The sequence below is a fragment of the Diachasma alloeum genome, unplaced genomic scaffold, assembly GCF_001412515.2.
Source record: "Diachasma alloeum isolate Michigan unplaced genomic scaffold, Dall2.0 Dall_scaffold_00333, whole genome shotgun sequence".
Classification (NCBI taxonomy): domain Eukaryota; kingdom Metazoa; phylum Arthropoda; class Insecta; order Hymenoptera; family Braconidae; genus Diachasma; species Diachasma alloeum.
In genome coordinates this window covers 345,499-371,489 of record NW_021680472.1, presented here as the reverse complement: position 1 = coordinate 371,489, position 25,991 = coordinate 345,499, and the positions used below count along the sequence as shown (strand labels likewise).

Sequence of the window (25,991 nt, the reverse complement as noted above, 5' to 3'; positions counted from 1 at the left end):
GTTTTTCATAGCGCCGCGACTTTCGTCGCAGTTTTTATTTTTTTATTACAGAGATGAAGGAATGAAACGGGGGTTGAAGGATGAGGAATTTAATTCTTCATCGAACAGCATTGGTTTCATCCCTTAATATTAATTAGAAGAAAAGATACGATTTTTGAATTAGCGGGCGAGTTGTCGGGAGTCACTGCGCCGAGAAACCATTGAGTTTTTCATAGCGCCGCGACTTTCGTCGCAGTTTTTATTTTTTTATTACAGAGATTAAGAAATGAAAGGGAAGTTGAAGGATGGGAAATTGAATTCTCCATCGAACAGCATTGGTTTCATTCCTTATTGTTAATTAGGAGGGGAGAGACGATTTTTTAACTAGCGAGCGAATTATTGGGGAGTCACTCTGTGCCGAGAAAACATTGGGTTTCTTATAGCGCCGTGACTTTCGTCGCAATATTAATTTTCTTATTACAGAGATTAAGGAATGAAACGGGGGTTGAAGGATGGGGAATTTAATTCTCCATCGAACAGCATTGGTTTCATTCCTTATTGTTAATTAGGAGGGGAGAGACGATTTTTTAACTAGCGAGCGAATTATTGGGGAGTCACTCTGTGCCGAGAAAACATTGGGTTTCTTATAGCGCCGTGACTTTCGTCGCAATATTATTTTTTTTATTGCAGAGATTAAGGGATGAAACGGGGGTTGATGGACGGCGAATTTAATTCTCCATTGAACAGTCTTTGTTTCATCCCTTAATATTAATTAGTCGGCGAATAAATCAACTGAAAAACATAAAGTAAACATTAGGTACAAGGAGGACAACAATCCCCCTCCGAACCTGTCCCTGTCACAGCGTGACTGCTACTGCCGAGTTACTCACGCACCCGACTCACATTTACCGACAATTCGACCGGGACGCCGCCTTTCCCGTGGGGTACCAACTAACTTTTTTGGAGTCAGTCAAACCCCCCGATCCGGGCCTCTACTCAGGTCTATCCTCTTTGGTTAAGCCAATTACACTTTTCTTTCCTCATTCGATTGAAATTCAGCATCACTTTTCCTTTTTCTCCCTTTGGGGCTCTCCCTGGGCCTACCTCTGGACATTGAATTTTGCTGTTTCATTTTATTTTCAATTAATCCATTGAGAAAATCTTTTCCCGTCAAAAATGCTCAATAAGTTTTCATTCTACTGAACGGAGAATTATTATTCTCATAAGTACTCTCAAGAAAAAAAAAAAACAAAAGTCAGTAAAAAAAAAATTGAAAAATAGAATTTGCTTGAATTGCGTCAAACAGTCATTTTGCGACTGTTTCATTTTGCTTCACTCTCCCCGAAATAATAAATAAACTATGGTAATTCAATAAATAGTATTTCAGACATCAGAATTTCATCGTCAATTTGGGGTAATCATTTATTGAATATTAATGTTTTTATCGAGCGCGTTCAGAGAACGTTACGTCGTGGCAGCATATGTCTATATAGCTAGCACCAAAATATGGGAAATGTCCGGCCGAACAACTATTACAGTTTGATCGTATTGATTTTAATCATAAATAAGTACAAATGAATATGCAAAAATATGCTTTTTAACTAAGAACGTTCATTCCATTTCATACGAAGAATCGATTTGTCAAGGAGAACTTGTAGATACATCAGCGACGTAGGGTTCTCATTCTTAAGGTCTCTTTATCTTAACAATAAATAATTTAAGAAACTAAATGTCAGAAGACCGTTCCCATAAAGCAGAAAATGGATAGAAATTCTGAACGGAAAATTAAAATTGCATTCTGTCATTCTGTCATTTTATACATGAAAAATACAATTTTTCTCACGAGTGGTGAAGAACTATTTTAATGGAAATCTGATTCTCAAAAAAAAAATCGACTGAATGCGTTTTACCTGAAAAAGTGAAAAAAGCGGAAAACATTTTTCCAAAAATATATACGATGATGATAATAATAATATTGATGAGGACGGTAGAGATTTGAGATTTTTAACTGAATTAAATGAGTCAATGAGTGCCAAGTCAGATAGATCGAAAATCGTTACGACCAATTGTGCATCGTTCGTTATTATCTCTTGATATTTACCACATTTAACAAAAGCCAGAGCAAAACCAAACTCCATCTTCGATTTGAGACTTCACGAAAACTAATAAAATTGAATTTCTCTCCACCAGACTTCCGTCACACGATAACAGTTCAACACACCGCCCTGGACCGCAAGAATCGAAACCCTTCTCGCCCCAACAGTCCACCAGGCTCACCCTGCATACCTCGATTACGTGCAATTGCTTGTAAGCCACCACAGCCAGACTAAAATCCAAAAATATTATTGATAAAAAAAATCAATTCGTTCTGCCTTTACCAATGTGACACAGTAATCTGGCACCCGACAAGTCAAACAAACCCACTCAGCCGCTGTGAATCAGTCCATATCATCTCCTGTCATAAAAAATTCCCAAAGTATTAATATTCTAGAGACTAAACCCGTAGATAATTTAATTTGAAAAAATTGTTGTCAGCCTTGTCGTTTGCGTGCCTATTATTCAGAAATACTTTGTCGACGTACCCAAAGATGAATTAGAAAAGTAGTTAGTATGGATTATTATTAGTAGTTAGTCAAACTTCTGAACTCTTTCTCTTTTTATGATTTGAATGAATTTTCCTTCATCAACATGCTCTTTCTTAATGTTATTTCTTCTACTTTTCTATATTTTCTTTTTGTTTTCTTTTGTTTTTTATTTCTGCCTTGGATTTAGTACCGGCAGACGGCGTTAAGGGTAAAACCTGGGGTCCGTCAACACTCCATCAACGTGAGCGCGGTGCAATAATCACCCAACCACCGAATCCAGCATCCCCCGGTGGTAAAAGATGGTCACGTTCAGCGCCAGATCTTGAAAAGACACCATTACGAACGGCATTACTGGCAAATGCACAACGTTCCCCGCTGCTGCAAGAAATAGGTAACCCATCTAGCAGAAAATTGTACTCATCGGCAAATAATCTTATCGACGATCATGATAATCAACGTGATGATGATGATGATGACGATGATAACGATGATGATCATAATAATAATATTGATGAGGACGGTAGAGATATGAGATTTTTAACTGAATTAAATGAGTCAATGAGTGCCAAGTCAGATAGATCGAAAATCGTTACGACCAATTGTGCATCGTTCGTTATTATTAAGAACACTAGGACCAATAACTCTTCAATCAATTCCATAACTTCACAAATTGAGAGTCATTTCATGCATAGTGTAGCTTCGAGCCTCGTGGGAACAGCAAAAAGAGTTAAGAATAAAAGAAGAGAAAGAAGTAAATCTAAAGAGATGAAACGACGTGATAGCTCAGAATCGAGATTAAACTCCTTAGCTGACTTTTTTCGATCACCTTCAGGCTCCAGAAAAAGCTCTTTAGCTTCTTCAGAAAAGGAAGTGAAGAATTCAATTACTGTTAGAATTAATGATAATGATGGTCCTGAGTCTAGTCCTGAGAACTCTATTGTCAAACCTGTTAGGCATAAATCTAGAAGTGGAAAGTCACCATTGAGGGTCTTGAATAAAATTAGGGCGTGGAGTAGTGATGCTCTCGACGGAAAGCAACCCGTTAAGGTTGAGTACAGTGTTCTAGAAAACTCGATTAATATTCCTGATCTCTCCGACACTGTCGACAGTGTTCCCAGCTTTTTGGCTGTCAATTCAAGGGAGGGCATTGATTTTGAGAATCTTGAGACTCAGTTCTATCATAAAGGGGAAAAATCTATGAAATTTATTGATAATATTATGAATAATGAATCAAGTTATACATCGGAAGATTTTAAAAGAAGAAGGGACAAGTTTTCTGTTGGTGAGGTGAAGCGGGCCAAGAGCACTGAGTGTCTTGGGGATTCTATGAAGAACGATCAGGAGGACAACTTCAGTGGAAGATTAGCTGACCCGTTGCGAATAGCTAGTTTAGTAAGATGTAATTCCGAAGGGACTGGTGGGAAGGGAGATGAGGGAAACGTTAAAAAATCACCTGCCAAAAACAATTAATTATTTTGAACTTATTGAGAAAAAAATTTATCGGACATACAGTGAGGAATTCACGAAGAGGGGAATAACGAATGGAATGTGAAATATTTGAGAGGCAGCGCATTCAGGAAGAGGTTTGGAGGCACTTGGCAAGGAGATTTTTCCACGCGAAATATAATCATCTATGAAAAAGTTCTTTGGAAATTTTCTGCCTGAAATCATCCCAATTTGAAATATTTGCATAATTAATTCAATTTAAAGTCATTATGGGTCAATTTCGATGATAATCAAGTTTTAGAGAAAATGTCAACAGATTTTTTTGCAAAGAATTTTATAAAGTACACGAAAAAATCCGCGACTTTCTTCTCAATCCACTAGTTCTCGAAATAGGTACTTACAACATAATCTGCCTGAAATTTTTTTCATTTATTATGACTTTCTGCGTTTCGCCATTTTGATACCATTTGTGAGAAAATTATCTCTTAATCGCAGGCCTTTCCGAGGAAAATATCCATTCTGCGCGTAAGTTCGATATATTGTCACATTATTTAATTAATCATAAATGAATAATAAATTGAAGTCAGTAATTAACGTTGAATATTTAGTCGCTTTTATTATAATGAAAAATTTTTATCCCCATTGATTTTCACTTTTATTCACACACACACACACCTTTGTATTCTTTTTTTTGTACTCTTTGATCTACGAATGCACATCGAGATTTTCTTCATTTACTCTCTCTCTCTCTCTATCGTACGTCGTGTTTCAGTGGAATGCATGCATTTTTTTCGTACTATTGTATGCTTAAAAGAAAAATATTCTACATCTTTTTTTTTATTTTTGAGGATTTTACATTTTGATCAGAACTCCATTTGTGTATTCGATTGGTTTATATTTATGTTGAGCTCTATACAAACTTGGAACTGTGAACAACAATTATTGTGGATGATTTTTTACTGTCAATCGATTATCTATTTAGTTGTATGAGTACATTTTATTTTCATCACTCATTGACCGACATTTGTTGAATAAAGTTCTGTTACAATAGGACCGCTACAATAGTTCGATCCGGTTAAAATTGGAGGAATTGGATAAGGAACCAATAATAAAATTTTCAATATAATTGAAGATTCAAAAATTCAGTTATTGAACGTCTGACTATCCTAATTAAATAATTGATAATATTAATGAAAAATCGAGACGGTGTGATTTAAATTGGATGACATTTCTTTTCCGTCACCAGCAAGACGTCATTTGTTGTCTCATAACTTGTAATTCAAAGGAAGAAAAATAAAACAAAATTAGTGAAATATAATTAATTAATTACAAGTAAAAATCTAATTGGAATGGGAGAAAGGAAAAGAATGGAGATGGCAAGATTGTAAAGTAAAATTTGTTGGTGTTGGTTTAATTTTTTTTCCTCCTTCCGTCCAAATTTATCTTCCTTCCTGGAGGTTCATAATTCTCTAATAACAGTAACTGTCTTCCTACACAATTTCTTCGTTCCATCATTCTTTTGAAAGCAATTCCTTAATTATTTTCTCGCCCATTCTGTCAATTATTAAATGTTAATTAAGTAAATGATTTCATCGTCTGTTTCTTCTCCATCGAAGTGATCTGAAATTTTGTAATCGAATAGAATTTTCTTGACGCGTAAGAACAATAAAACATTTTTTTTAATGAAAAATCATCGTACAGTTAGAAAAAAGTGATATGGCACACGTTCATAGAAGACAAATATGCACACATCTGTATTTAGACATAGTTTGTTTTTAAATAAAAGCTTTTCAGTTGGACACGTTGATTTTTTTTGTTTTTAGTTAATTTGTTCATTTCAATCCTGTGTTTGCATGGCGAAATGTAATAAATTGTTTTATCTCGTTAAAGTTATTATTAAATTATCTTGGGAATAAGTGATTTCAAGGGCGTATATCAAACGACCTTTTTTAAGGAGAAAACCTGTCAATCTTAAAGCAGGTTTTTTTTGTCTAAAATCATTATTTTCTGAGATAATGTCATAATTAACAGAGATGTTATATTCGACTTTTCAGTTACGTTTTACCAATTCAATACGGAATATATATTACGCTCGACCAATTTTTTGATATAATTACATATTTAATATTTATGAAGGATGGATAATGTCGAGCGTAAATAATAGCCTGCATGCTACCTCTTAGATTTCTAACAGAACAAATTTTTGTCTTGTTGTTGTTTAACTCAAATGGGCAGTAGTGATTATAGTCTTTTACTCCTATTCAGTCATTAAATGAACCTAATAAGTTTTGTTGATGATAACAATAGATCACATATGAGTTTTGTTGGTAATTTTTAGTTGCAGCTGCTGACATTACTGATATTATTAATATTTATTGATTACAATAATTGTCTTTATATAGTAGTTTGATGGTAAATTACATAAATGTCAATTATTTTCTTGCATGTTTATTAAGTAGTTGGTGCAATCAATTAAATGAAAAAGCAAATGCATGTTGAAAAAAAGCATCCGGTGAGAAGTTGACGGATAAAGAAAAAGATTTGATCAGAACTTGTAAAAAAATAAATAAATAAGTAAATAAATCAGGTAAGCAATAAAGTTTAGTGATAAACTATGGTTTTGCTCCAATTTTCATTGATTTTGAGACATTTGATCAAGAATACTTTTATGGTTTCTGTATGGTAGTAAAGGACCGTCGGATTACTAGTAATCTCCAAATGTTGAATCATTTTCGCGATACCCTCATGAGATTAAGAGGAAAAATCTAAGGCAACATTGAGTACCATTAAACCTATAAGAGAAGAATTTAGTCAAGTTAGATGAAAATCGCGGTGAAAACGAAACAAAGTTATTCGGCAGATTTGGCCCAACTCCTGGTGGAATGGCACTAGTTTAGGTTAAATCAGTGATGAATCATGATAAATTGCTCGAAAAACCTATCATAAGTTATATTGGATCTGACCAATCAGTAATTGAGGCAGTATACTGGATATATCCTCACCACTGATATTCGCATCTAAAAAGAACTTACGAAAAGTAATTTTGTATAGTTTATCACTCGTTTATAACTCATAATAGTCTAATTTTATCCCAATTCTACTGTACTTGTACCCTTGATTGCGATCATTCAATTTGAAAATTTTTTTCATTAAAATTGATTGGTCAAAAATGAAAACATGAAAAAAATTCAATACATTATGAAAGATTTTGCTGTTAATTCTCATATTCTAGTCGATAGAACCATTTTGAAGCTATAACTGGTAAATAACATCACGTTTCTTCGTTTTAACATGATGGCCACAAAAATATTAGTGATCTCTACTCAAAAATGATTGAATGGAGGAGGATCCAGCATGAATCAATAGTGAAGTGTTGGAAAAAATAAGCCAAGAGAGCTAATGCACCTTTCAGGCGAGAAAAGGATTTGAAGACATTACCGTTATTTCATGTGAATGGATTCAATGGGAGAAAACCATAGATCATTTTGAAATTAAAATGAAAAATTGAACCATTTTCCAGTGCTTAAATTGACGCTCTCAATAACAGTTAATGAAATTATCTACTTCATGAATAAAACCGGATGAGTAATGCTTGCGTTTTATCAATGAAGAAGACGCTCGAAGATGAGTAAAGAGGAAAAAAAATTATGAATTAATTTTGTAGATTATTCGACGTTACCAGCGGATATATCCACGGAGTGGATAAAGACGGATTATCCGTTGAAACCGGGTCTGACCACGCCATATATCATGCCAATGCCAACGCTGTATAATGGAGAAGCTAAGAAACCAAAATTAGGAGCTATTGAGTTGTTGTTGTACAACATTGCTGCAATGCTCGCAGGAGTGGCAACGGGCTTCGATGTTAGGATGACAAATGTGTCGCCGATTCATCCGCGATTGCAGCCCAGGAGTATATGCGATGAAGAGGAAACGGGCAAATGGTGGATAGATAATGGGTCCAATCGAAATTCGGCGTATTTAGGGGATGGCTATGAATTCAGTTCTAGCAGTGGGTATCCGCATAATACTTACCATGGACCTGCACGTCATTACAGGTACATACATTCTGAGGTGAAAAAGTTACAAAATGACAGTATTTCGAAAATTTTATGTCAACTTGATTTCGATAGAAGGTGATTTTTTTTTTTCAAGAATTAATTGAAATCTCACCAGTCGTTTGATAAATATCGAGCACACCAATTTTCTATTAAATTTTTGATATTTCATAAATTCCACTCTGAAAAATCACAAGATCGATTTTAACTAAAAATGAAAAATATCAATTACTATCAAACATTCCTCAGCTACATAGGGATATTACGACTTCAGCTATCCTCGTACCACGCATGATAAAATTTAATAGAAAATCCTAGCGAATTCGTTAGAAATTTCTATGGGATTTCTATTGAAATGTTCAATAGAAAAAGTCAACTTATTCTATTCAGATATTTTTTATACAATTATTTCCTCGGTTCCAATTTTCCAATTTTTTTTCATTCTATTTTTAATTTCTTCTCATCAAGAAAATCAAACGAAAATTTTTTTGAAAATTTGAGCCGAGGAAATTCTATAGAAAATATCTCAATCCAGTAAGTTATATAGACAAATCCAATTCTATTGACTTTTTCTATGAAATGTTTTCTATTGAACGTTTCAATAGAATCGGCCAAAAACTCATAGAAACTTCAACAAAAATCCAATAAAATTTTCTAACGAATTCGCTAGGTTTTTCTATTGAATCTCTTCATTCGTAACGGAATATTTTAACGTAAAAAAAAAACAAAAAAATTAGTGAAGTAGTTGTCAAGATATAATATTTTTATCAAATGTGTGTGTGGATTTTTGTTTTTTTTCAATACATTTTCCCAAAAAAAGAGGACAATATAAGCTAAACATCTTAAATTTTGTACCATAATTGTTATTATTTGGATATATCTCTGAGCCAAATTTACACTCAACCGGTCGAGTAGGTTTTTAAGATACAGAAATTTCTCGGAAATATTTTTTCGCCACGACGGGAGGAAAATCTGCGTTTCCGCCTACATCGTGACGAAAAATAACGTTCTCACCACGGGAGGCAAAATAAAGGACCCTTACCCACGTGCTTCCGCACGTGGGCACGACTCCTTTATTTTCCCTCCCTTGGTGGGAAATATACTATTTTCTCTATGTCTCGAGAATTACTCGTCAAATTTGAATTTTTCCAACGTCAAAATATTCCTCCTGATAACATGTATTGAATGAAATCACAGCATCCCTATGTAACTACCAACAATTTGACAGTGATCGGCATTTTTAGTTTTTCTGATAAAATCAATGCATGCACAATAACTCTTGAAAAAATTGAGATACACGGATAGCTGCGCAAAGTGTCAGCTAGAGAAAAATTCCAGGGCTGATACTGGAAATTTTATTGGGTACCATGTGAATTTTTCTCATACAGATATGAAATTTTCGCAGAAATCCCCAGAAATTTTACTTGAACAGCACTAGAATTTTTCATAATCGGTAGATTGAATTTTTCTAAAGAATTTCTCAAGAAGCGGAGGAAGTTGAAATTTGATAGAATTGTAACTTTCACGGTATTACAAGATGTCATTTTGGATGGGCAAATTCGGATGAGTAGTTTGCAAGACGTTCAACTTTTTGCGAAAAATACTCGTCCTGCTGTTCCAGATATTTGCGTTTTTCTAATTTTTCTACATGAGAGTTACTTTAACGTCCCATTATACGTGTAAAAGTTGCAATAAAAATCAGAAATTTTGGATACTAGTTAGTATTATTGAGTTATATTCGTCCATAAAATTTTGTTTATTTATTTATCAATTTTTTCAAAAAATATTACATTGCCATTTTATCATAGATTTTCATATCCGGATTACTTAGGTCACATGCCAAAAATTATGTTCTTATGGCTCTGTCATAGCTGTGACACAACGTATACACTAACCCATGAGATGTTGTATAGTAATTGCCATTTCTCATTTTTGTGATGGACACATCGTGTGCTATTTAACTCCAACACATTGAAGAGTAATTTGGAATCAATTCCAAAACTTACTACCAATGTAATTGATAGATATCGACATTTTAATAACAGACAAGCATAAGTTCTATGAGTTCCCGAGGTAGCTGCGCTCGTCTGTCATAAAGGTGTCGATATAAAAAGCAGAGCACAAATCTGCACACACGTATAGATATACACAGAGGCATTTTCTTATAACGTCAGATTTTCGTGATTCATAAGATTAAAATTAGAAAATAGTAGGAGAGATAGCAGGGCGAAATGAAACAGTCAAAAAAATGACGCAATTCAAGCAAAAAAAATTTTTTTTATTAAATATTTTTCTTTTATCAACTTTTTTTTATTCTTGGCAGTACTGATGAGAATAATAATTTTCTATTCAGTAGAATGGAATTTCAATCGAATAATCCATTGAGAAAATCTTCGCCCATCAAAACTTCTCAATAATTTTTCATTCTACTGAATGGAAAATTATTATTCTCCCAAGTATTCCCAAGAACAAAAAAAAGTTGACAAAAAAAATGTAATAAAAAAAATTTTTTTTGCTTGAATTGCATCAAACAGTCGTTTTTTTGGCAGTTTTATTTTGCCCCCCTCTTCCTTAAAGAAAAAATTTTTTCGTGTCACGGGACCTGAAATAGTATATTTCGTAACGAGTGCAAAAAAGTGTTTTTTTGGCAAGTGGAAAGTTTATATCACGAGCCGAAGGCTCGTGATATAATCCCACGAGCTAAAAAACATTTTTTCACGAGTTACGAACAATATTTTTTATCACAATGTGGCGGAAATTGGACTTTTAGGCACGCGGAGCGTGCCGAAAAGTTCACTTTTCGTCACAGCGTGATGAAAATTAATATACACACCTCGCCATGGAAAACATACCATCCTACCCCACGTGCTTGCCATCTTCCCCTTTCGAGCCTTCGGCCTTCGGCTCGGAAGGTGAAGATGGCAAGTACGTGGGATACGGTGATCAGTTTTGCAAGGCTCGGGCATGTAATGTACTAGTCCAATCTTTATTTGCAACCAAAATATCCTGAATTGTTGATTTTCTTATAAGACGTTGTGTTAAACCCGATTTTGAAATAGCTTTTTCACGATTCAGCGAGGTAAATAGGTCCTAGTATTAAACTTTTTATTACATCCAAATGCGTGTTTTCCAAGAAAATTATTACACACAAATTAACAATTTAATTTTTCGTGTGAGTGAAATTTGGTTTCCTTTTATTTTTTTTTTCAGACCTTTCTTGAGTTCAATGGGTGGTATAGGTCCAGGCCTCCCTCTAAACGTGGAAAAACCTCTTAGATTCACAGACTCACCTCAGCATTATGCCTGTAACAGTACAACGGGGTCGAAAGTGCCAACACCAAGGCCACGAAGAAAGAGTTCAAGTGCAAGTGTTAACGATGAAGTCTATTCACCTGAGATTACTCGAGTAGATCGAATGGAGAGGGTGCCAGCTATTTACATGGGGAATGTACCTCCTTATCCGGAGTATGGTCCACCAGTTTACACCATTGTGCCTCCTGACTGGAATTATAAACCATCAGAGTCTGCGTATTTTTTGGCTCCTGAATATCAGTAAGTCAATTTGAAGAGCAAAGTAGTGAGGAAATCATCATTTGATGAATAAAAGTCTCAGTGAGAATAATTCGACATCGCTCTTCTTCTTAATTATAGAGACATTTCGTTCAGTATGGATATCATGAGGAAATGGCTGAAGAGCTCTTGTGCAGGCAATTTTTCATTTTTCTATAAAAGTATCTTGGTATTTTCAGCTAAAATCCCGCGGTTTCTCCATATATAAATTCAAAATTGAGTAAATAATTTTTTGAAAGCGAATTTAACTATAGTATAATCATGTAATTTCTCTATTCCAGTGATAGAATGATAGAATGCCCGGAGTTTCCTCACGCTTATGACAATCCCAACAGCTTGAACAGTCTCGTCCGAGGTGCCTCCCGAGTCCCCGCCTACACCCACCATCGGACATCATCTAACGTCTCTAACACGAGTACCTCCAGCAACGTGAACCCCACTTTCCACCTCGAAGATGATTCCGAATACCCCCCTTACTCCCCCAGCCACTATTATCAACGCCTGTCGAACGCTCCCTGTACCAATTTTGGATACCCAACCCAGGAACATAGCTCCTCCCCTCATCCCTACCTCAGTCGTCAAAGCTCCCATGAAATGAATTTAAGCACTGGAGAGAGGCCGAGTAATCTTGAAGTGGTCACTAAATTGCGATCCAGTTTGAAGAAGGCCAATTACACTTATTCACCGAATAGAAGCACAAGTAAAAATAATTCTGGCTCAGGAACACCAACCAATTATACACCCCCTGACTCATTAACATCTGAGGACTCGAGTTATGTCTCTGCTAAGGACAGCCAGATATCGAGCAGCAGGGTGAGGTTTTCTCCTGTGACTTTTGATCGAGACATTCCACGGGATCATCTCGATATTGCTCATATACCTGGACAAGAGACAATCACATCCCCCCTTCAAACTAGTCGTCGTTTGTCTAGAAATCGCAAGCCCAGTATCTCAGATCTTGACAGGGAGTTCTTGTCATAGCACTGGCTCATTTAAACCCCTTTCTCCTACTTCATCGTACATTACATACACTCTCATTAGTGTTCTGTTTCAAGAGTTTCAGGAGAGGGATACAAATTGTTTATGCAAACACAGAAGTTTAGCGGCTATTTTAGATAAAGGTGAAGAGAGTTTATTCCATTTAAAAATTCAAGCTATTGGCATCTGTAGATATTTTTATGAAAAATCAACATTTCACAAATACTTTCAATGGAAATTTTTATTAAAAACATTGTGTTCACATTCGTTCTCTCATTGATATCCACAATAACCGACTGATAGACTCGAAACTTGAAGAACAAAAAAAGGGTCCTCTTCCAAATATTTGTAAGGTTCGAATGAACACTGCCTTCTTTAAGAAATTACTTTAGAAATAGAGAAATGGGTATTTCAAATTCCATTAGAAAGTACTCTCTAGATTCACCATAAATTCATCATAAACATTCCATTTACATTTTGAAATTAGCTCATTAACGTAATCAAAAAAGTTGCATTGTGTAGTTTTTCGCGAAAAAATCGCTCCAAGTATAGTAATTATCAGTATTTTCTAGTGCATTTGATGTATATAAAATACACGTTCCGTATTATCAAATAAATGCATTCGATTTGAGAGATTTTAACGTTCCAATGTGGCCCTCAAAGCATATGTGCGTCATTTTGCCCGTTTTAAATGAAACAAATAGGAGATATATAAATTTTTATGGTGTCCAAGTATGATATTCTGCGGTGCTAGCTATCGCCTATGTACTTATTCAACTCCCAGATCTGAGGAAATGATTTATAAGATGATACATTATTTCCCTTCATACGTTATTTTATTTTCAAAAGAGCAAATCATTTGAATAGTGAAGACAACGTCGAATGGAGAGGAATTAGTTGAGGACGTACTTGCAGATTATTTTATGAATATCTTCAGAATATCTCTTGACATTTTTTTACTTGATTCAATGCAGTATATTTACACAATAATCTGTATAAAATTATTAGACTGATCTCTCTCTTTTATTTTCCCAGATTCAGTTCGTAGGTTTATAAATTGAACTGTCAGCAGCTAATAACATTGTTGTGCAATGTGACGTACTTAACGACAAAAGAGCTAGTCTAAGTTCTATTTATTTTTTATCAATTATCGTGTACTTATGTATAATCTTTCGGATTTCAAAATTCGATTAGTTACCGTCTTAACTGTCAAACTGTTTTTTTGCGCTTAATTTATCTATACTTGAATAGTCAATTTTAGTCGTTATTCGATGAAGAGAGGATTGAATGTATTTTTCACCCATCGAGACTAACTGTATTATGATACTCATTCATAATTTTAGAGTGAATAGAGTGAATTGCACCTATTTGTAAAAAAAGAAATTTGAATTTGAATCATAATGATTTATTGAAGTTTTGGAAAGTAACAAACAACATTGTTGATGATTTTTCCATCGTCTTGTGTAATTTCGTTTCTCTAAAATTTATACAGATCACATTTGACACAAATTGTTGAATACAATCACCTATAAATGATGCAAGAGAATTTATAAATTAGTGGAGAAGTCGTAAAATAATTCGACTTGAAGTGATCCTTCTTATTAGTTGATTATTGAGTCGCCACGATAATGAGTAATTGTGCATTGAATCTCCAAAAGTCTTTTTTGTAAAGTATTTCCTGATCTACAAATTTTCACTTAAAACAACCTCGTGTTACCTAAATAATCAACTAATCAACGAAGATTCAAGGTTCGACTTTTTAAATTTTACCACTCAATTAGTGAAATGATTTTGCGAAAAATGAATAGGATTAAGAGGTTGAATTCTAAAGCGCTGAGTGCAATGTGTTCCCTATTTTTTAATTAATGAGGAGAGGAGGAAATAAAATAATCATTCCGACTGCTTGGATATGCGCCTTACAAAAAGTTGTATTTATGTATGAAAGCATTGCAAATTAGTTCTATAAACTTGTGTGATTGATACTGATGTTGAATGTAAAATTTTTAATTTAATGAAGAAAAATATTAATGAGTGAGGCATTTTTGAAATACATATTCACAAATTGATGATTTGCTAACTTTAATGATTTTTCCCCGGGGAAAATCTTTTGAAATTTCGGGAGTCCGACCTATACTAAAGGTTGAGGTATTTTTTCAAACATTGTACATTACTATATATAAAGTATCGTTATGTTGAAAAACATATATGGCTGATTTCGTTAATTATCGATGTGGGTTTGTACCGTCAAAATGTTAATTATTTCCAGGTTTATTGGATGATTTTTCCAACATATAATAGGTCTTTTTTTTTTTTTTTTTTTCATTTTTATTACGAGCCCACAACATCCGGAATACCATAAAATCACTAATACAATTGGGCATCCCGCCTGGCGTGCTCTTCTCCCACCTCGATTGACATCTTTTTCCACTTTGTCAATGTGCTTTTTTACAAGAGATAGGATGAACTGATCAGTGTTCAAAATCGCCCTGCGATCGAACTATTTTACACATTTATCGGAGAACAAATGCTTGATGGCTCAGAATAAAACTTGTATTCTTCAAAAAGCATTATCTAATGTTGAATCTTGTTTTCTTCGAACACATGGCACCCTATCCAGAAATCAATGTGGAATTGCCTTTCGTTCTATGCAAAAATAATTTTTTGCTTCATTGTTCTTCTTTTTTTTCTATTTATCATTAACTTACCCTTGCCTTGTAAACGTTTTCATTTACAAAAGAATTTACGATTTGACAAAACTTTGATAGAAAAAAATAATAATGAAAAATTTCAAAAAGGGAAAAAAAGATCAAAATTATTTTTTGATAGAACGAAGCGGAGTAATGTTTGGATTTTTTAATATTTTTTATAATCAAGGTGAGCGTTCTCAACTTTCCGATGGGGTAATGTAATTGAAATCATCCTTAATGGAAGAAACGAAAAATGCCCGGTACTCCAAAATTATCGGTTATTTTCCGATAACTTCGTTGTATGGATCTGTAAAATTTGGGACATTTTTTTCTATGCAAGGAAATAACCGATGAATTTTGGAGCACGAGTGTGGTTGTTGGGTCGTTCTTCGCTCGGATTTCGGGTGATTGGAGAGCACTATTTCGCGATAAAACAAATGCAGAGCTAGGGGGAAATGTTAAAAAAAAGAAGATGAATAATCGCCAAAAATATCTAGTGAACACTCCAAAACAAAAGACTTGGACAATAACTCAAAAATGTAAAAAAAAATCAAGTCTTGAATGTGAAGAAGACCATATGAGGAGTCTCAATAGAATGCAAATTTTGAAGATAGAAAACCGTACGAATAATTAACGGAATCACGCATATACATGTGCTACAAATTGTAATTATTATATATAAAAGAAAACATTTGAGTATTAATGGCAGTGTAATATTATTTGGCATCACATGATGATGTCTCAATAATAATTATGATAATGATAACATTTGATGGTTTTACTTATTTAACCGGTAAATTTTAAATGATCTCGATTACAACATCGAAAGGCATTTTTTTCGTGAAACTTGAACAGCTAAGAAAAGGTTTTGGCCACATTCTCTGCTGAAGTCACTTTCTCCAAATATAATTATATAACATAATCAACGACACTTTAAATATGATATTTCCAGAGACCAGTTCCGGAAATATTCACCAAATATTCGTTGGATGAAAGAATAAAGCGCAATTTAATAATAATAATTATGGCTATAATACCATTCCGCAATTGTTTTATTGATTTGATATGTCATTTTTCTACTTCTTTTTCAAGACACTCTAAATTCCTGTCAACGTTCATGCTTTAATTATAAATTGTTATAAACGATATAAAAGCAATTTTGAATGAATAATGACCACGTCTTACTGCAATAGCAGCGGTGGAAAAATTATCGAAGCAATTTACAGGGGATTTTGCCCAGAAAATGGAAATGATTTTATAAATTCTGATGGCAGTGATTCCCTGATTATCAAATCTTATACTTTAATTAATAACAACGTCGAGATAGTTATTATCACTTGGGGAGCAACAATAGTGTCGATTAAGTATCCGGATAAATATGGACGAGTGGCCGACGTTGTTCTAGGATTTGATAATTTAGAGGATTATCTGAATCCTGAGATGAATTTGTTCATTGGTTGTGTACTAGGGCGATGTGCTAATAGAATAAAAGATGGAATTCTCAAGATCAAAGGAAGCGAGTACCAATTGTCATTGAATGATGGAGAGGATCATCTTCATGGAGGGGTAAGAAAATTTATAACTAATTTGGTAATAGCATGTATTTATAAGTGAATTAATGGAACATTGACGAGTTTCGATATTTGAAAAATAATACTCTAAAAAAAAACGACTAATGGGAGAGGCCTTTTCCAACAAAAAAATATCTTGACATGTTTTTATATCACTCATTATTGGAATAATAATATCTTCAATGAAACTTAGAAAATTGACGTGTTTTATTAGATTCTACTATTTCAGTGTTAAGTTTATCATTTTAATTTTTAAATTTTTGACAGATTGGAGGCTTTGGAAGGCGAAATTGGGATTCTCACATTAATGAAAATAACTTGATACTGACATATTTAAGCCCAGATGGAGAAGCTGGTTATCCAGGAACTGTTTTAACAATTCTAACATTCAAATTAACGGCAGAAAATACTTTAGACATTAAAATGCATGCAACAACCACCAGGCCAACATTGATAAATCTCTCATACGGTTTACTATTTAATTTGGCTGGACACAATGCTGGGGAAAACGAATTGAAGATGCACAGTATCTCCCTCAATTGCGATCGCTGCATATTTACAAAACATGAAGATGGAATTCCAATTAATAAAAGTCGCAGGATAGGAGGAACTTTATTGGATTTCAGAATTCAACGACTTCTGGGCGATGAGAAGAATTGCATGCTATTTGACGACGATTTTGGACAGAACTTATGTGTCATCCGGGATTGTGAACCTGCATTGACATTTGTATCTCGTGCCTATCATGAAAAAACTGGGAGGTGAGAGAAAAAAAATGGGTAATAAAGTGATAGAGAATTAGAGAAAAATGAGCAACGGGTATTCGAAAAATTAATGGCTGATTCAAAATTATTACATAATATGAAACGATGAAAATGAAAAACGCAATGATAAAACAACAAAATTAAGGTGATTAAAAAAAGGTGTTTATGATTAAAATCTCAATTTAGAGTCTTAGAAGTTTTCTCCAACCAACCTGGACTACAGTTCGATATGTGCGGAAGATTTCCCACCGAAAATGATGCAGAGGATATCACATATGAGACACTAGATGCCAAAAAGTTCGATGAACTTGCTAGTTACACTAGTTTCTTTTCGGAAAGTGGAGAAGGATACTTCAAGGGTGAAGATGATGGTTCATATGAAAATACTAATTTTTTATTCACCAAATCACGAATGAAATTCATTCCTGGAAAAAATGGTGCGAAATACATGAAATTCTGTGCATTTGGTGTTTACCCACAGAACTATTACAATTCTGCAATTGTAAGTAGGATGATATAATAATTTGTTATTGAAGAATTAATTTAGTGGTAGAAAATGACTTAGTGATTATTCTCTATTTTTTTGTAGAAGCACTTTCCGTGTGCGATGGTGCGTCCAGGACAGGTTTATCACCACCATTTGGTTTATAAATTCGGAGTTCAGCTTGAGAATTCTCTCTAACTTCAGAAATGGAAGAGATTATACAAGATGGAAAATAAATGGAAATTAATAAGATCTCTGTAATGAGCCGACAATTTTGAAATTGAGCTTCAAATTCATAGAGCGAAATTATCAAACGGTCAGTATTCAAATAATATATCAGAATAATTGTCAAGTCATCTAACGACTTGACAAAATGTCAATGAAATTAATATTCTTCTTCTTCCTCTTCTTAAGAACACATAACTATTATTTTTTTTTAATTTTTCCTCTATTTCACATTGTTATAATCCAGCTCGAATTATCATAATTTCCTCCAGCTTTTCTTTTTTATAGAAAATACCAAATGGCAATTCAGCAATGGCGTATCAGTTAGAATTCTTTCTCTTAGCTGCGAAAAACCTCGCCACATCTCCAATAGTCATGCTAAACTCACCGTTAGTCTTTAATGTCTTCTGAATCCATCCAGGTAGAGCTTTACATTTATTTGCATACCTTCTATCGATTAGAATGACAGTGGCGTAATCATTTATGTGCCTGACAGCTCGTCCGATACATTGATTCACTGCCTTCATACAACTATTTTCGTAGTACTCACTGCCAGCCCCGGCTCTGATATTCTCGTTGAGGTATTTCATCTTCTCCTGTAGCTCAGGAGATTTTATATTTGGATAGGGCATTCCCACGACAATAATACATCGACCAAGGTCGTCTGAGAAGTTTAGACCCTCACTGAGTTTTCCTCCGACGACGCTGAAGAGTAGAGAACCGTTTTGGGAGCCTTTGGGACGTTTAATTGACTCGGCAAAATTGTCTAGTATTGAAGTAACTACCGAGGAGGATTTTGGCTCTCTGAATACTTGCTTCTTCTGGGTGATTTTTTTTATTATCCCCATAGAGTCCAAATGCTTATAGAGAGTCTCCTCATACTTGTAAGAGGGGAGAAATACCACAATTCCTCCCGGAACAATGTTTGTTAGATTTATCAGAGTCCTTCCAACCTCGTTTAATAATGATTGGTTGTCACGATTTTGGTAATTGAATTCGAAGGGGATGTTGTTAGGACCCTTTGTAAGGATTCTCGTTAGAATATTCTCTTTGGGCACCACGTGATCGCAGGAAAATGTCATTATTCTTTCTAGTGGAGCACCAGCTTTTATAAAGAGTTGGTCACGAAATTCGGAGATTGGCTCCATTGTTCCTCCTGCCAAGATTATTGAACGGGCTTCTTTGACTGGAAAATCACAATAGATCAATTTTAGTAATGGACCATTCTTGCTTACTAAAAATATTCATCAAAAACTGATTGGTTCTCCTCTTTTGAATTTGAAGAGACTTATGTTTGAAGGAGTTTTTTCACAAATAAGTACGAAGAATATTCTATTGTGGTCCTGTTTATAAAATTTTTAAAAACTCACCAATATCATGAAAATGAGCTGCAGGATTCATCAACAAAAATTTAATAACACCCTGTCCGAGAGTGCGCCCCGGAATAACAAAAATTCTTCCATCAGCACAAGCACTCTTCAGAGATTCCAGAAATCCAACAATTTTTATTAAAGGACTCTTCAAAATATTCTCGTCAGTTGCATTATCGTTTACTTTCGATGTCTTTTCACAGATTTCACCCAAACTTTCTCCATTTTTCAACAAAGTAAGAAACGCCGCCACACCTTCTCGTTTGTTCCTAGATGATGCTGGAATTGGATGAATTCGTAAATCCTCGCTGTGTTTGTCTAAATAGCTTTGCAGTTTGTGAACCAATTTTGAGGTCTGTATGAATTTAATCAGTTCGAACATATTAACACTGTCGATTTCCGCCGTTGTTTCGAAGTTCTGGAGAGTGTAAACCTTCGGTGCTTGATCTTTTTCCATTGTATCTGTTTCTAAACATCTTGTGGTGCCTCCCAGCATTTTTATGAGTTTTTTCAAACAGAAGCTTAGTTGATTCAGGTATAAAACGTTTTTTGCTGAAAAAAGATTTTCGAATCTAAAACATAAAAATAAGAGAGATTAGTTATTGGATGATGACAATGTACTTTAAAAGAATAAAAACTATCTTTTTTTAATCAACGATAAATTGATTCAAGTTAATAAATCACATCCGCACATTAATTATCACACGAATTCTGTAATTAAGTGGTAGACAATTACAAGTCCATTTACTTCTTATCTTGTTGATAATTATCTTAATCATATGATCTACGAAATGCTGTTTAATGTTCATTACTAAAATCTTTTCATCCCAAGTTATTTTCCCAATCACCAAGAATGTTAAATTTCACTTATTACGTATTTTCACGTCAGTACTTAATTAGCACTCAAAAAATAAAAGATGCTTTCTCTTTTCATGATTATAAAATTTCTATTTATGAATTAATTATCATACTTTTTCTGATACTGCGATAATTGACTAAAACAATGCAAAATATTCCTCCCAGTGATGCTAGTACAGTGCATCCTCTCAATGGCCTCCAGTAGATTGTGGGCCTCATCAATAATTATCACATTATCCTTCAAATTAATCCCTGAGCTTAGCCTCGTATTTTTATGTAGAATACTGTTGTAAGGAAGAACTATCACTTGTCCATTCTGAAGAGATTTTCTGCATGCATAATAAGCACAGGTATCGATTTCCTTTGCAGTTTCAACAATTTCCTCGATATCGTGAATCGTTGTAATAATTTCAGCAATCAATAAATTCTGATCTCCAGGATTATAAGGACAGCAACTGTTTGTTGTTTTGGATCTTTTGAGGTCTTTTTCTTTTTTAGACGTCGTCTTCTTCGATCTTTGAAGCTCCAGACATTTTTCATTTATTAAATCAATATTGCCTAGTTTTTTTACAGCTTCGTTGACGCAATAGTTCTGTCTGAAATTGCAAAATCAATTGGAAAACAATTGGAACGAGAAAAAGAAGTAGACATAATTCACGGAGCAGAAAATTTTTGATGCTGCAAGCAGGAGCATTAAAAATACTTTTTTTGTTAATATGGATCAAAATTTTGGTTGATTGATACGCATTTAAAGGGGTATTTCTTGCCACATTTTTCATGACAAAGCAGTGATAATTAGTGAACACATTTAACCGATGACCATGAAAATTCATACGTCGGAGATATTTTCTCAATTTAGTTGATGAGGAAAACTTTAACCTGAAACATCGAATTGCGAAAGAAGAAATGTTTTGTTTCTCGGGACCAAATCACTTAATTACCTCAATTATGGATGGTTTTGAAGGAAAACATTGAAATATATTTTTCGGTAGAAAATTTTGTGAGATGTGCAAGTTTATTTTTCCCTATGATTTTTTCTTAAAATGACTCATTTTCAAAATGATTGCGTGATCAACGAAAAAAATTTAATCAACTTTGAAAAAGTAACAAATGTCTACCGAGTCAAGATTTCATCATTCCGAAATGGAAAAGTAATAGAACTGAGCTCGATTGCAAAGTGGCACCAGGTGACACTCCAATTGCTTATCTCAATGAGTTGTTCACTACAAAAATTGAGAGATCTTCTTCCGAGAAAATTCTCAACTGTTAAAAACAAACGTCTATTGGCATTTCTCGTGAAAATTTTTCATTTACGAGATGATTTTCTAATTACCAAGGAAAAATACCTTGAGCCTATTGGTACTAAGGAGACTCCCTCAGCGTAAGGGCTCTTCTTGAACTCTCCAATAAACTGGCTCAATTGGGAGTGAGTCCTTGAGCACAGGAAAAATTGGATGTACCTCATCTTATTATCACACTCCTCATCCCCATCAGATTCATCAGATTTTACCACAAGATCTTCCAACAATAAATCATGATCGCCCTCACCACCTGTTTCGTTGTTTTCATCTCCCTCCAAAATTTTCTCACTAGTGCTCCCATTAAAATTTTTCTTCTTCGAAGGAAATACCTTCCTCTTACTCTTAAATTCGAGTTTTCTGGCTACTAATTTTTTCATAGATTCTTTTCTCTTCACTCGACTTTCAATGGCCTCCAACTTGTCTTGAATAATTCTTCTTTCCTGATTAACAATCATCTGTTTAGAGTGATCGTCAATCCAATCCCCAGTGGATTCCCTCTCAATGGCTTTCAATTGTTCATCTAATTCTTTGATTCTGTTTTTTACATCCGTTTCATTTTTCTTCTCATAATCATGCAACCACTTCAAAGCTCCACAAATAATTGACATTGTTTTTCCAGTCCCCGTTGGGCTCTCGAATATCCCCAAATTACCTTCATCCAGGCATTTATACAAAGATTTCATGAAATCTTTCTGGATGTTATAAGGGGGGAAGGGAAATGCAAAATCTTGTTCTTCCATTATTTACTTATATTGTTGTTGGGGGTTACAAATTTTCTTCAGTGGGAGAAAATTTGTAGAAAGTTTTATAGGGACTATTCAACATTGTTTACGTATTACTATTATTATTATTATCCTTATATATAAAGGAAAGCATAATGGCTGCCGAATGAAAACTCGAATTGAAGAATGTCGAATCGATTCACCGAAAGTCGAAGTCGAACGGACGTGTTCGATCATGAACTTATGAAACAGAAATAGAGTGTCGTATCGAATAAATTGCCACATGTTGTTATCTTCAGAGTCATTGCGGCGGGTGAAAGACGCATTCTCATGAGAACTTTCATGAGAATGAGCAATTCGGCCGCGACAGTGCTATTTACGAAAGTACGCTAGAATTACAAATCGGATTTCTAACCTCGAATAAGAAACGAACACCGTGTATACATTAAATACATCAGTGCATATTTTCTATAATACACGCATTTGTTTATAATTAGTGGAATGGGAAATGATTTTTTGGTGATAAAAGTTACGAGCTGACAAGATTAAATTATAGATGATTAATGAACTTGAATGTCGAGAATGAATTGAAAAAAAAAATAGAAAATCTAAAAATATTCAATTTTAAATTTTTCATTCGATTTTGGTTATTCGATGGTTTGTTTAATGAAATCAATACTTATATGACAAAATAAAATAATATTGATTTTTTTGCCATGGACCTAATTTTTGGTGAAATTCTGAAAACGGAAGAATTCGTTATAATTCAGGAATAGTACATTACATGCCCGAGCCTTGGAAAACAGATCACCGTCCTCCACGTGCACGATTGCCTTCCGAGTCGAAGGCGAGGATGGGGTTTTTCAGGTCCCGTTACACGAAAAAAATTATTCTTTGAGTGAAACATTGATTGCTATTGGATTATTTATATAAAAAATGATTGTGGTCTTCGAAAATTGTGATTTTCCAATCATTTCATTAGTGTATTTCAGAAAGTCGACTTCATTTTTTCCTAGCAATTATACTGTTGAAAAAAATTGAAATTCATGGATAGTTCAGTGGTAATTTTTAGGAGCAAGACATTTAAGTTAAATTGAGAGAGGAAAGTCATGAAATTTAAAAATTGACTGAAAATTTAATGGAATTCAACATTTCTTAACAGTATGAAAATAAAAAGTTGCTTGAATTTTCATTGAAAACGTGAATATTCTGCACCCAATTTCTTACTCTGTATTTTCGATTGATAAACCAACTATAATTGTTCTAATCATTTAGGTCGGGGGCAATAGAATGATTCAACTTTCTTAATGTTGCGCTTACTAAGGTTTTCTCCAAAGTTGATTAGAATCAATAACTAGAATTATGAGTTTATTATGATATTTTTTACATGAAGTGCAGAAGAATCTGAATGCACTACAGTGCAAATGATGATAGATTTTTTCACGTTGAACAAAGAATAATAATAATATAGGAATAAAAGAAATTCAGTTATGAATGAACAGCTGTGGCTCAATATTCCATAACAGTAGAGAACAGGAATGATGATATTTTCATAATATCTGACACATTAACATGAATTTCAGATTCACAAAAAAGAATCGAGCAGAAGTCAAATTGTCATTTTACGTTTTAATTTCCAAAATTTGGTGCTGAAAACATGAGGTGACAATATTCTAAATGGGGAATTATGTTGATGATATGAACAATAGATTAATTGAATTACCAAGTGAACTGATTGAAAAATTGTATCACGGTGTTGGCAAGCACTTTTACCAGAGTATCACCAAACATTGAATTTCGGCAATTTACTCTTCGAATTATGTTCGAGTAGAAATTGGATTGTAATTATGATGGAAATCTTATTCAGTGAGCAGAGGAATTAGCATATGCGCAGATTATTCATTGCAATATAAATATTTCATAGTTAATAAATTGAGGCACATCATTTTCATCAGTCGCACTGCTTTTTGCAATGACAATGATTATGAACAATGAATGGAAGAAAGGAATTCTGAGTCCGACGGGAATTGTGTTATAAATATGGTAAGAGAGCCCTTCAGCTTGACTAAGATAGTAATCAAAAGTCGAAACTATTGAAACTGATAATATGAAAATTTCAGAGTCGGTTTTATCTTTTATGTGAGCACTCATCAAGAGATTGTTAGAAATTGATAAATACGTGTTTCAGCTTCGTTACAAAATCCATCTCTAAGGGGGTGAATAGGGAATGAATTATAGAAACTTCGAGGAAGGTTGCAGGTTTCCAAAAAAATCAGAACTGTCAATTTTTTTCCCAAATGTAAGATAATTCGGGAGTTTTCCAAAAATTCAAGACAATTATGAGGTTTTCTGAAGAACTTAGAGACAATCTATGGAGTTTTTGAAAATTACAAAACATTTACAATATCTCTCAAATATTCGAGGATTGTTGAATAAATAATGGGAAAACAATTGATAGGAAAGGGCGGCATTTTGCAAATAAAACTGATTTGAAGCAGTCATGAAAGCCCGAATACTGCACTCTGATTCATTGAAATGCGAAAGGAGGAAATAATTTGGTAATTCTTCAGATTTTCTCCACAATTCCACAAAAATTTTCAAGTTTCTTGAAAAAAATTAATATAAATTTCGAAAGATTATAGAAAATTTGAAAATTTTTTAGATGATTAGATGATGAAAGTTTGAAGTTTATGACATCGTCAAATAAAATTGTGAAAAAATCATGAATGAAGCGAAAACACTTCGAATTAGCGAAAGAAGATCAGAATTAACCCCATAATTTTTCTAGAAAAATAATTGAATACTTTTGTTAAGTTGCAAACGGAAATGAAGAGGGAGGCGAAGACAAAAAAATTATGGCCTGTGAGAAATTTGATAATTGTTGTTTTGCACTCTGAATATAATTTTGATTACAATAGTAATTAAAATTTCATTCAATGAGGACGGAAACTCAGAATTAGTGGATCACTTATTATAATATTTAAATTGAACAAGCAATGAACCGAGACGCATTGTTTTCATTAACTTTAACACTCAATAGACTAAAACGACGATAAATCATTAATTTTCGAAAGAAACAAAAAAAGCAAAGGCATAATAAATGGGCATCAACGTCGCGGCCGCTGGCGGCCGCGGCGGCGCTAGTTGTTACATATCCCAGGTTCCCGCGGATGGGTGACAAAATCCCAAAGGGCCAAAATCCCAAACCGGAAATGAGGGAGGGGGAATGCTGAAGTAAGAAGAGGTGCCATCTAACGATCGGACTGAAATATAGTATCGCCTTGTTCCTGCAGATGGCGGATGCAATATTAAAAGAATGTTGAAATCAAAGATTTTCTTCGTTTTGAAGGCTTCGAAAATCACGACGCGATGAGAATGCTACCGGGAGCGCCC

The 25,991-nt window shown here is 34.1% G+C and overlaps 3 protein-coding genes across 4 annotated transcripts in view; 2 read left to right on the top strand and 1 right to left on the bottom strand.

The window, feature by feature from the left end:
• The window catches only part of LOC107040412 (mitogen-activated protein kinase kinase kinase 10), a 28,646-nt gene extending 12,575 nt beyond the window's left edge, over positions 1-16,071 (top strand). The window contains exons 7-12 of one of the 2 annotated variants that reach the window (XM_029126264.1): positions 2,170-2,286; positions 2,752-2,955; positions 4,506-4,535; positions 7,675-8,068; positions 11,279-11,620; positions 11,920-16,071. In XM_029126264.1, coding sequence (XP_028982097.1) covers positions 2,170-2,286; positions 2,752-2,955; positions 4,506-4,535; positions 7,675-8,068; positions 11,279-11,620; positions 11,920-12,619 — 1,787 coding nt within the window. In that variant the 3' untranslated portion in view covers positions 12,620-16,071. Of the gene's footprint in view, positions 1-2,169; positions 2,287-2,751; positions 5,810-7,674; positions 8,069-11,278; positions 11,621-11,919 lie in introns of those variants that run through there. The other variant, XM_029126263.1, reaches the window with a different exon arrangement.
• LOC107040415 (ATP-dependent DNA helicase DDX11) lies at positions 13,493-22,742 on the bottom strand. The gene is made up of 4 exons (XM_015260496.2): positions 21,922-22,742; positions 20,689-21,171; positions 19,718-20,289; positions 13,493-19,533 (listed from the first exon to the last, which is right to left on the bottom strand). The coding sequence occupies exons 1-4, from the start codon at positions 22,614-22,616 to the stop codon at positions 18,668-18,670; spliced, it is 2,616 nt and encodes an 871-aa protein (XP_015115982.1). The 5' UTR covers positions 22,617-22,742; the 3' UTR covers positions 13,493-18,667.
• Positions 16,474-18,320, top strand: LOC107040417 (aldose 1-epimerase-like). The gene is made up of 4 exons (XM_015260502.2): positions 16,474-16,869; positions 17,142-17,635; positions 17,825-18,140; positions 18,228-18,320. The coding sequence occupies exons 1-4, from the start codon at positions 16,474-16,476 to the stop codon at positions 18,318-18,320; spliced, it is 1,299 nt and encodes a 432-aa protein (XP_015115988.2).
• Positions 22,743-25,991: the final 3,249 nt, after the last annotated feature.

Coding starts and splice junctions, on each gene's coding strand:
- LOC107040417 (XM_015260502.2), top strand. CDS start 16,474: ATGACCACGTCTTACTGCAATAGCAGCGGTGGAAAAATTATCGAAGCA. Junction 16,870..17,141: donor AGGATCATCTTCATGGAGGG/GTAAGAAAATTT, acceptor AATTTTTGACAG/ATTGGAGGCTTTGGAAGGCG. Junction 17,636..17,824: donor TATCATGAAAAAACTGGGAG/GTGAGAGAAAAA, acceptor ATCTCAATTTAG/AGTCTTAGAAGTTTTCTCCA.
- LOC107040415 (XM_015260496.2), bottom strand. CDS start 22,616: ATGGAAGAACAAGATTTTGCATTTCCCTTCCCCCCTTATAACATCCAG. Junction 20,290..20,688: donor TTATCGCAGTATCAGAAAAA/GTATGATAATTA, acceptor TTTATGTTTTAG/ATTCGAAAATCTTTTTTCAG. Junction 19,534..19,717: donor AGCTCATTTTCATGATATTG/GTGAGTTTTTAA, acceptor GTGATTTTCCAG/TCAAAGAAGCCCGTTCAATA.